Source organism: Rhincodon typus, chromosome 1 (genome assembly GCF_021869965.1).
Source record: "Rhincodon typus isolate 14 chromosome 1, sRhiTyp1.1, whole genome shotgun sequence".
Taxonomy (NCBI): Eukaryota; Metazoa; Chordata; class Chondrichthyes; order Orectolobiformes; family Rhincodontidae; genus Rhincodon; species Rhincodon typus.
Genome location: NC_063332.1, coordinates 159,692,258 through 159,704,584, shown reverse-complemented (window position 1 = coordinate 159,704,584; position 12,327 = coordinate 159,692,258). Strand labels below are relative to the sequence as shown.

At 35.7% G+C, this 12,327-nt stretch overlaps 1 protein-coding gene across 1 annotated transcript in view; it reads left to right on the top strand.

Moving 5' to 3' along the window:
* LOC125485749 (TBC1 domain family member 14-like) overlaps positions 1–12,327 on the top strand; it is a 32,294-nt gene that overhangs the window by 18,610 nt on the left and 1,357 nt on the right. The window contains exons 3-8 of the mRNA XM_048610104.1: positions 703–845; positions 2,550–2,621; positions 4,664–4,792; positions 6,678–6,787; positions 8,635–8,893; positions 9,731–12,327. The exon at positions 9,731–12,327 is cut by the window's right edge and continues 1,357 nt beyond it. Of these exons, the coding sequence (XP_048466061.1) occupies positions 703–845; positions 2,550–2,621; positions 4,664–4,792; positions 6,678–6,787; positions 8,635–8,893; positions 9,731–9,796 (779 nt within the window). The 3' untranslated portion in view covers positions 9,797–12,327. The remainder of the gene's footprint in view (positions 1–702; positions 846–2,549; positions 2,622–4,663; positions 4,793–6,677; positions 6,788–8,634; positions 8,894–9,730) is intronic.

Genomic DNA, 12,327 nt, shown 5'->3' with positions numbered 1-12,327 from the left:
TGGTGTTTCTGTGAGACTGAAAGGAACGGGGAGGGAGAGAGAGAGCTTTCCCATTCTGTTAGCAATCAGTTTTCCTTCTCTCTTCTACCCAAAGGCTGTTTGCCAAACATACAACTCACATGTGTTCCCATGTCTGGCTTCATTGTTTTCTCAAAGTAAGCTGCCTAATCAGCAGGTAACTTTCATCCCAATATGTGAAATTTCCAGAAATTGGTGAACAGGAGATATAAATCTCAGCTTCAATAACTCTTATAATATTAATTTCAGTTCATATTGATAGTTGTTTATTGGTGGTTTCGTGAGCTTGGCTCAACCAAATCGGGTGCCCACTATGGCCATTGTAAATGAGTGTTTGTTTTTGTTTTTAAAATCATTTTAATCCATGAAAGGGCAAGCTGCTGAAAAAAAAATCAGCTGATGTAGGTTCAGAGCTGATGGTTCCCTTTTTATGACCAACAATCATCTGGAATTTGGAAATGCAGTTGTTCAATTTCTTCAACAAAAATCAAAATATTTTCTGTAAAATATAAATACTCCTATTTTCCTAATGGGGAAAATATAGTCCAAATTGTGCTTGATAATCAATAAATATGAAGTATTAATGATGAATGAGTTGTTAAAAAGTTATCCTTTCTGATACATCAGAATTTTGATATTTGGCTACTTATTGAAGATTTTCATTTTGTAGCATCACAACCTAAGCTGGAGAGCAATATGTACAGAACGACTGTATTTGTTGTTACTTTGCAGATCTGGAATTATCCGTAGCAGACCGGGAAGCCAGTCTGGAGCTTATAAAGTTGGACATATCTCGCACCTTTCCTAACCTTTGTATATTTCAGCAGGTAAATGTTTTGAACCTTTTGATCTGTGAAACCATGCGTTTTGTACACAATTGGTTAGAAGTCTCATTGAAAATATGCTCATCAATGCACTGAAAAGTAGTGTGTCTATGCAACAGATTGCTTCTGAAAGTATCTGAACTGAATCATAAGTCCAAATAACTGTCCAGTTCTAAAATATGCTGAGAGCTGAACTTGTTGACTTGATGTTTAATTTGAGCATTTAACATGAGGACATACCTCAAATAGTCACCGCTACCCCCACCCCCCCAAAAAGGCGATTTTTCAGGATTGAGATACAAATATTCCCAATTTCAACAAAATTTGCTATGGAAATCTTTTCATTTTAATACAGCCAGTTTTTTCTATCATTACAGAATTACAAAGTGAGAAAGAAAGCTTAAAATAGAAAAAGTGCAAGCAGTTACTGTTAGCTTGAACAAAATATATTTGTATAGCTTTCAGAAGCTTTCAAATCTACTGAATTCTAATAAACTGAAGTTTTTAACAATTGCAGCACTGTTGTCCAGTTCTTTTGAGATCAGTGAATGTAATCTTCTGTTGTGATCCTTGAAGGGAAACCATTCATTAACGATTGGTAAACAAATTTACCAATCACCCACTAGGAAAAAAATTGCCAACAAGATTTCACTTAACTTTAACACAAATCCAAATCAACATAAGTTATATGAATTAAAGGGCAAATGTTAATTCAAATAAAAAAGCGGATTTCATTCATTTAATAGAATGAAGATCTTGGATAACTGCAACACTGTCTTTCAGCATTTATAGTATTATGTAGCTAGACAGCTACACAACATGCTGTTTTTTATTAATGCAGGGGATGTCAGGTGTTCCATCTGACAACAGCTTTCACCCCTGAATTTCATGGTTATGATTATTAACAGCAAGGCGCAACTCTATGAACCCATTCTCCCTCTGATCACAACATTTTTAATATGTAGCTTTTCAGAGTTCCTTTTCAAAATATCAACAAATAACATGTTGTTCAAGCTATTTCTTGGAAAATGTCTGTTTTGCATCTTTAAGCTATTCCTTCTGCTTTTCACATTTTGGATGTTTTAGCGAGCTTGTACTCTTTTTCTCTGAGAGTGATTTGCTACTTCTGCAAGAATTCATTATATTCTTCTTTGTTTCTGTGTCTGTTTTCTGTGTCTGCATCTGGGCAATTACCCTTGACCTGTTCTGCTTGCAGTCTCATTTACAATCTGGTCACACTTAACTTCCTTCCTGTTGGTGATGTTTCCAGGTCATGGGTTGTTCATTCATGTGGACAGGTATTTCTGATTATCCTCAGATAGTGCTCTTGATCCTTTACAATTGATTCAAATTGTTAAAAATCATTTACAAATATTTTTATAAACTGCTATAGATTCTGCAGTCATTTTAACAAAATTACAAATTCTCCATTTTCTGCTGCTTCTGGGTCAGTGTTATCACGTCATTAATATTAGAAGCACTGTTGAATACTTTGGTCAAGTCTTTTGTTGTTTTAAAGCAGACTCCACTTTTCAAATGGCATATTTTAGAAACTTCACACTTCACACATTTCATTGCAGTTCAAGTTGGTGCTGTCAGAGCAGGATTTATTCTCCGTTATATTTGCGTTATCATCTTTTCTGAGTATTGAGTATTTTTAAAAATATCTTTGCGCTACATAAAGCTGATATTTCCTTATTTTCACAGGGAGGTCCTTATTATGATGTGCTGCACAGCATTCTAGGTGCATACACCTGTTACAGACCTGATGTAGGATATGTAAGTCCCTTGCATATTTGCCATGCTTCCAGCTCTCTTCTACTTTTTTCACTCTAAGACATTACTTAAAACCTTCCTCTTTGACCAAGTGTTTTAGGTCACTTCAGTGTTAAATTTTGTTTGCTAAAACTCTATAATATTTTTGCTAACAACTGTAATATTTGGAAGTTGTTATAAGTAAATGAGCTGCCGTGATTAAGAGATTTCTGTTCATGGTTTTAAGTCTATTATGAGCTTAGAAATATTCATGCTACCTCTGGAGGAAGGATGAGAATGCTTTCACATGATAACATGGCTTAATTCTATGTTTAATCTGAGGCAATGTAGGACAAGGGAAAATTGAGTAAAGCGTCAGTCAATAAATATAATTTGTTCATATGTCCTTGTGATGTTGACAGTGCTCTGATTGCAGGTTACCTTATTGGTCACACTAATTTGGGAAGATCATGAAGAAGTAGTTAGCATCTAGGAAAATGTGGAGAGAATGAGAAATGTTGCCGAAGCAAAACAACTAAATGCTGAAACTGAAATAAAACACAACTGCTGAAAATTCACAGAAGACTTGTTGACAAGACAAAGTATCAATTAATATTTTGGTTATAGAATTTTTCTTTTCAGGACTGACATGAGATCTTATTTCTCTTGTCAGATCTTACAGTAATGCACTATTTCCTTGTGTCCTACATTTATGCTTTTAATTGTGACGAATTTTGTGCCCAAAATAAATATGATGGATTAAACTTTGTCATTCCGATTGTACTAACCAATGGGTCAGTGGTGTGATGCTAATCTTCAGATGTTGAAACTTTTATTGTCATATGTATCATAAATCCAACGGAGTGACTTTCATGACTTTCCTCTGCGCTGTAGCACCCCAAATGTTTCATGGAGGGAATTAGAGTACTCACTGCCTTTATTCATCGCACATTTGGGTCAGTTAGCTCAGTTGACTTAATGGGTGATTTGCAATGTAGTGTGATACCAACAAGCATGCGTTCAATTCCCTCACTGGCTGAGGTAAACGTGAATGTCCCTCTTTCTCAACCTCACCCCTTGCCTGAGGTGTGGTGACCCTGATGTTAAATGCAGCACCAGTTGCCCCCCTCTTTGGGACTATGATGACTTTACTGTACCATCTCGCCGTGTAACAATGCAGTGTAATTTGGAATTAACTCATCTGAAGGTCACACTTGCATTCCTTTGCATCTTCACTTTCATTGGTTTCTGGGCCATAATGTTGGTTTATGTGGGAGGTGGCCTTACCCCATTATTAGCTTAGTCTCACCAAAGATTGAATAATTAGTTCAAAATGCACTTTATCTGCTCCTGTATTGGGATTTTATTGCTTCTGTATTTCTGCAGTCTGGCCATATGTGTAAGGAAGGCTCAAGCTGTAATTTTCTGGTAATGGATGGAGAATAAGCTGCTTTAATGCTGTGTTTTAATACTGTTTTGTTTTAATACTTGCCTTTTTGTTTGAAGTTAAAACATAGGAAGTATTCTGAAATAAATATATACATTTGAACTGTTAACACTCCAGTGCAAGGCATCAGTAAAAACATTTGCACCAAGAGAATGACCCAGAAGTTATTCTCTAAAAGGAGTGTTAATGTGTTCAAATTAGTTTTGTTTGGTTTTAGGGTAAATTTGTAACTTACTGCTTAGTTGAAGAAAATGTGCACTTTGGGGAAGAGGAAGATGAATTATTCAGATGTGACTTGAATATGTGGTGAATGCTTTAAGATGTATTTTAATGTTATATCTGGAAAATACTCTACACTTCATTTTGACTTGATGTGATTTGTTTAATGCTAATTTTAAGCAATGCTCAGTACATTTGACATTGGTATCGATGGTATTACATTTTTATTTCATTAACGAGTCAATTCAAGGCAGTAATAAATGTCAAGATTATTGTCTTAATGTTTGAACGTTTTCCCCTTGTTTTGTAATCATCTGATTTGGCTAATGTCTAGAATATTTTTGTAGGTGAAAGCTATTCAGTCGACATTATGTTCACTCTGAATTTTCTCTGTTAACAGGTGCAGGGAATGTCATTCATTGCGGCTGTGTTAATTCTAAATCTGGATACTGCTGATGCCTTCATAGCCTTTGCTAACTTATTGAACAAACCATGTCAAATGGCATTTTTCCGTGTGGATCATGGCCTTGTGAGTGTTTTTGATGCCTTAGTTGTCATTATGAATATGACTTGGTGTAGATGATAGATGAAATATTCATGAATTTCACTAGTTTAATTAAAGGACTGAACTGGAATTTAAGTAATATTCTGCACAAAGAAGGCAGCTCCTCACCGCTTTCTCAAGAGCAACTAGAAATGGGTATTAAATGCTAACCTTGCCAAGTAACATTCTTGACCCATTAACAAAAAGTTGTTTTTCTCGTTCTCAGCTAACCTTTTGTCAAATTAAGGGTGGAAAAGTAGAGGAAAGGATAACTTCCTCTGTATTTAGTTTTGTTGACATTTTGACTGTAATGCAGAACAGTGGTGCTGAGCAGAAGTCACACATCTGAAATGCTTTCAGGCTTGTTGGTGTTTGCAGTTTTGGTCATATTAGTTTGTGTCATAGAGATAAGAATTAATAGATTAAGGAAACTTATTGGTAGTCAGGTTTCAATAGAAATGGGGATATTGCATAGATAACCTTAACACTTAAAGTATTGAATGGCTTGGAATTAAAGAAAGTGTAGAGCATTAAAACATCTCATTTTTGCAACATAGTCAAGTTCCTGTTTAATGTACTAACTTGCTGCAGTTAGACCTTGTACCGAATGTCTAACTGAGAGGGTCAGTAAGTTTGTACACTTTTGAAGCCAATATTTAGATGCTGCTTTCAAAAAAAAAACACCAGTTGAGATGGGTCTGGAAGAGTAGTGAATAACTCCTGTACATAATTCACTCCCCATTTCAACCAAGATGCAATCAATTCTAGCATAGATCCTTGAACTGCTTTCCCCTCATCTATTATTGTTCAGGCAGTTGGTAGCAGTGACTCAAGATCAGTTAATTTATCATGTTTTTGGGATTAGATCAAAGCTGCTTCTGGTATATATGGATTTTCCATTAGCTGGATAAACTTGCTGATATTCAAGTGATTGTAACAATTATTTTTAAGCTAAGTGCACGCGTACTGTTGTTTTTCACAAAAATGTTGAGTTTTATTATACAAAGTGCAGATTGATTATAAATGAATCTTAATCGGTTGTGATAACAGAAATATCTGTTTGCTAATGTTGCACAATAAACTTCGTTGAAGAACCACAATTTAGAGCACCTGTTTAAATTGGTCAGCCATTTACATTTACCAAAAAACAATGATGTTTATCCATTTGCAATGAAGTCCATTCCAAGGATGCTACTGCAAAAGTATATTAAGTTTATGGGGTCAGAGAGATCTAGCTCTGCTTCATTATTTTAGACCTCTAGAGGGTCAAAGTTGGTGTAAAATGATGAAAAGCCTGGTGACCAAATGAGCACTACATAATCTTAAAATTTACCGAGCTTTAAGCCATGGATGGATTACTTGGGCCAAAAGATCTCCAAAAAACTTTATAGATAATTGTAAATGTATCCAAAGAACCTAAATTAATTAAATGCTAATAGGAACTTGCATCAAAATATTAATGGATTGAAAGTCTGCAGCTTGTTATAATGCTGATTGCGTGTGGCAGACAAATGACTTTCAAATCAATACACTGCTTTTTCCTATATGGTGTTTCTTTGAGGAATTTTGTTGTGAATTTCATTTTAAAAGAAGAGAAGGCAGGACAATGGGGTTGAGAAAGATTTCAGCAATTATGAAATGGCAGCCGACCCATTGGGCCAAGTAGCCAAATTCAGTTCCTATGTCTTATGGTCTTAAAAGACTTACAATTATTTAAGTTTCATAACCAGCAGACAATAATCTGGAAATGTGAATTTAAATTTTGGTAAGCTAAGTATTATTATTATTTTTTTATTATGACATACAGAAAGAAGACTTGGTTATTTGTTACTGTATTATATATTGATGCACGACTTTTCCCCCTATATAGATGTTGAAATATTTTGCAGCCTTTGAGGTATTCTTTGAGGAAAACCTACCAAGGTTATTTGCACACTTCAAGAGAAACAACCTTACCCCAGATATTTATTTAATTGACTGGTAAGCAATGTTCTACTGTTCTCTATATTTGCATGGTGCCATGAAGTTTTTGGCTTTTAACTAATTTACAAAATAATCCTAGAGCCCATTATTATTAATATCCTTGCACACTGCATTGGAAGGTAAAGTATAATTGAACATCTTTCCCATTATCGTGTACTCCCCCACTGTGAATGGGAAAAGTTAAGCCAAAAAACAGTTAAGTGAAATCTGTTTATTTAAATCAATGAGAACTCTAGCTCAATATTTAGCACGTTTTGTTTTTTTTTCTCCCCCACCACGGTTGGAATAGTTTGACAGTTACACTAGCTTTCCTGTGATTTAGTACAAAGTCAAGATGAAGTGTAATCTTCTGTCAAGTGGTATTCAAGAATATTAAATAGTTAGACTACCATACATAGATATGTATTGTTTTGCCTTTGTTTTTTAGATTTCTCGAATAAAGTTGAACGCTCATATTAGTATGGAAACTACCTACACCACATGCACTGTTCAAGCTTTGCACAATAAATTGTCTATAGAACTAAATGATGCTAACCATTTTCTAGTACCATAAAAGTCCACTCCAAAGGTGCCACTTGTAGCAATAATTGTGCCAAGTAAGTGATTACCACGCTCGTGACAACTTAGAGGCTGTAGTGGTTTTATCCAAAGTCTGGTCTTCACATGGTTTCAATGGTCTCTTTACAGTTTGTTGAAATCTAACCACTTTAATGATATTCTGGGTGCAGTTGCTTACGATTGCTAAGTGAAATTTTCTTATTTTGTGGAACAGAGGTTCTGGTTCCTTTCCTTTTAGTATCCATCATGTACTACAAGCAAATCACATGATCACCAATATACACAATATAAATGAATGAGACTACTTATCTTTGCTAACCCATAATTATACTACCTGGCTGATAGTGGCACTACAGATCCACTGATGGAAGAGTGTAATTACAGTATGACATTATCTACAGGCAATTTCTAGTATAAATTTGGACATTCACAGCTATTTTTAAAAGATTAATGTACGGTGCATAAAAATGTAACACTTTTTTATCACACTGCCAGTTGCTTCACAAGTTTGTATTTTGTGCTGTTATGAAACATTGGCAATATGTTGTTTTTAATTTATCATGGATTTCTAAAGATTACAAGGTGAAGTGCCAAGTATTGACCAGGACAAATGCTTGCCTTTTCTGGCTACAGTCCTAATAATATGAAAGCCACATGTTTGTATTTAAGATTTGAGAATAAAACAAAGCTGTATTTCTTTAAAGTGTATGGCTTTTCTTATAAATTGTATAAATAGGTCCATTAAACATATAAGGTGCTGAAATCCCCCCATGTTCAAGTGTGGTCCTTAAGTTGGAATAGGGCTTCATTCCATTAAGTAGAATTGTGTATTTACAGGAAAATGTTTAAATTACTGTGAATTTACTACAGGCTGAGGGGCAACCTTTTTCTCTCACAGGGTGGTGTGTGTATGGAACAAGCTGCCAGAGGAAGCGATGGAGTTGGATACAGTTACAACATTTAAAAAGCATCTGGATGGGTACATGAACAGGAAGGGTTTAGAGAAATATGGGTCAAATGCTGGGCAAATGGGGCTTGATCAGTTTAGGATATCTGGTCGACATGGACGAGTTGGACCAAACGGTCTGTTTCCGTGCTGTAAAACTCTGACTCTAAATAGGCAGATCCCCACCTAGATTGACTTGAACAATATATTTTCAATAGTAAAGTAATTTTCTACCTGTCTGGATTGTTGGGTGTTTGTTATTTTAGAAGTAAATATTTCATTACTATTGCAGTTCTTAAATTATGTTGAACGCACAATGGTTGCATTTAATTCCCTTCAGGATCTTTACTCTGTACAGTAAATCTTTCCCTCTGGACCTTGCGTGTCGTGTCTGGGATGTATTCTGCCGTGACGGAGAGGAGTTTCTCTTCAGAACTGCTCTGGGAATCCTAAAACTGTATGAGGACGTTTTGACCCAATTGGATTTTATCCACATGGCACAATTTCTGACCAAACTTCCTGAAGATATGTCATCCGAGGACCTTTTTGGAGCCATTGGAACCATTCATTTGCAGAGTAGAAATAAAAAGTGGGCTCAGGTAAGAATGACGTAAAGCTCTTGTGGAAGAAAGATATTACAACGTATTGATTTCTTTTCAACATTTAAATTATTGCAAAAATCAATTTTAAATTAAGTAACTTACATCAGTCAAATTTATGATGTAAATTGTAGAACTGGGCTGAATTTTATTGTGGTTTTTGGGGCACGTGCAGCTGATTGACTATTTTGCTTGTCAATCCAACCTATAGGCAGCCTCCTTTTTAATTTCTCCTTTCTATCAGAGATCTTTCCTAACCTGGCTTGTTCCAGTAGTTATCTCTTACTAATCTGTGTTTGCAAGCCATGGAGGTCTCTGTTCTGCCATGTGAATTTTCCCAATTGTAAAAAATATAACACACTACAAACAGTTCCTTAATTCCTCTGAGAGAGGTATCCATCGAGTACTTATCCTTTCAGCAGAAAATTTGTTCTTGAAGTGCCAGCTTTGATCCAATGCCATTTTCATTCCACTCCCTAACTCCTTATGCTGCTTGAACACCTTTTGTGTTGCCTCGAGGAGTATCAAAGCACAATTGGCTGTGTCTGCATTGAGGTGGCTTGTTTGCGTATTGCAGTTATCCATTGGAACAGTCAAGAACCTAGAAATTGAGTTTACAAATGTATTTCTTAATGCAACATGCTTAAAAATAGAAGCAAGGGAAGGCTATATAAGCTAGTGTACTGACTGCACCAATCAATATGATTATGGCTGATCTTTGAGATTAATTACACTTTCCTGCCTGGTATAAACCCAATTTGTCAAGATTTAATGGATAATCTAAAATATTGCAGTGGTTTCAGGAGTTTTTAATTTTGAAACATTTTTCACACTCAGGTATTATCGGCATTGCAGAAAGATACAAAGGAAGTGGATAAAGGAAGCCCAGCTCTGAAACGATGACCAACATAATGGAGCATTTGATGTTAGATTGGAGTACGTTGTGGCTGTTATATTCAGAAATGCAAATCAGACCTTGTGAATTGCAGAGTTGGGGTTCTTATTATGTTTTATAATTATCCTAGAGTTACCTGATACACTGAAGTTAGCCTTAAAAGAATACATATGCATAATTGAAATCATGGATGCAACCATTAGAATCTTGAATGGCCTCATTCTTGCCTATCATGTGGTGTTACTTTAGTTGAATGATTTTAAATCTTATAGTACAACAGAAGTACTGACTGGCTGTTTTTGATCAACTTTTGCATAAAGCATTTTATTTCCGTGGCACTGCCTATGAGGTCACACATCTGATCAGTATGTGATTTATCAAATGCTTGTGTCCAATCTCAAAAAACATGTTATGGAATAGGGTCATCAATTTGACAGCATGGTTTCTCTTGCAGTTTGGCTCACCTTATTTCACGTTACATCTTAGTAATGTTGAACTTAGACCACAAATTTATGTTTCGAACTATTTTATAGGTTTTTATAGCTGGAAGCATCAGTCTTGAGCTCAGTTTCAAAGATGTTGTAACTTCATCTCCCCCCTTTTTTAATACTAGTTTTTTAAATGGGTATCTGCATTCCTAGTAATTTGACCCACACCTTGTCTCACTTTGAGTTCAAGAACACTGATTGAGGCTGTATCATTGCTGTTTATCATGCCACTGATACTTTTCATAGGCTTCATGTTAGAATGCAATCATTATTTCACTGCTTAGGCAAATAAATATCAGTGTCAAGTTAAACATATTGAATAATGTACAAAAATGATTTTCAGGAGCAGTGTTTCTTTTTGCTACAAACAGTTTTTCCATCAGCAATAATGGTTATAAAACTTCCATATTCATTCATTTGTGAACAGTGCTACAATCAATTACTGTATCCATTGCAGTTAGTAAAAGAGAAGTTAGCTTCTGTATGTCATTGAGTTTAATGTTATTTCATGGTACAGTAAGTTGCCATTAGTGTGGAGTGCTTGTACAGTCAAATGTGTGGCGAATTACTTGTCAATATCCAACTTGAAGCTGGTTTCTGTGATCAATCAGTAAGTGGCTTGCTGTACCACAAAGGTTAAAAAGGGAAGTTAATTAGCAGATTTTTTTAACAGCTGCTGAAAGCTGTTAGAAACACTCATTTATAATTACTGAACTGTACCACTAGCTTCATGTTATCCTTTGATCTACTGAAAATATGAATGTGGCACCAAACAGTTGTTGAGTTCTGGTTGCCACATAAATCATCTACTTGGGTCCAGTGGCTCAGTGAAAAAGACAGATTTGTCTAACTCATAATAACCATAAGTAATTGAGTCTAATTCTTAGACTGTCCTTAGTTAGCAACTCTTAACTCGAACTGGGGATTAGAAATTCAGACACAGTCCCGGGTCCTAATTGCTATGCATTATTTCCATTGGAAGGTCCACATATGAACATCTGGTGGGGAAAAAAATGGGTTGGTCTGTAAGGCAACATCATATGGTGCCATTTAGTTGATACCTTCAAGAGAACCTTTAAAAAAAAAGACTGACTGCAGTTTGGAGTTCCAAGCACGTTCATAAGTCAGCTGCTCATTCAAATAATTGTATCACTGAATTAAATTATCACTTTGTAATTGTTAGTTATTCCAAATTTATTTTAATTTGGAGTAACAAAGCACATGAAATAAGAATTTTTCAAAATACGCAAATTAATATTTCTGGCTTTTGTCTGTTCTTAAGATAACTTTTGTGAGTAGACTTGCATGGTGGCACACCCCTAGTGGTACCAGTCCATTTTGAGCTTAAACAGTGAAAGTGGGTAAGCATTTCTAACACTGGCATAATTGCCATTCAGCCGTGCTCCGTCTCAATGCAACGTGTACATTCCAGCAGGAGTAACTTAGTATTGCACCGGCAATTGTTCTCCCTCATTAGCTATGAGAAATGAATTCTACATCTAACTGTAGCAGCCCACCATTTGTAAGTAGCAAACAGCTGACTTGCGTAAACAATGAAGTAGAATCTGCAACTTTAAAGTCTGTTTAGCATAAACAAACACCAAGGTACCACTGATAAGATGTTTTGACCATGCAAAGTTATGGAGCTCTGTTCTGAATTGAGCCCTAATTGTGAAACTTGTTTTTTGTTATTGAAATTTGTTATGATACACTGAGGTGAGTTACTGAATTAACAGTAATGTGCAATTTGCTCATCAGGACAGTCGCTGATCAACATTATCAGCAGTAACTTCCTGAGTTGTGAGCTAACACCAAAATGGCAACATCTAGTTGCATCACCAGACCTTGTATTCCATATTGTCAGGTTAATATGTTGTAAAATATTCAGGTCAACTTCTGCTAAAATGCTTCCAAATTATTGCATTCCCATAACCTTAAACACTGCTTATATATCACCTCTATGATGCTGTATTTCAATGTACAATCAAGGGTGGGGGGCGGTGGGTGTGTGTCTGTGTGTGTCTGTGTGTGTCTGTGTGTGTCTGTGTGTG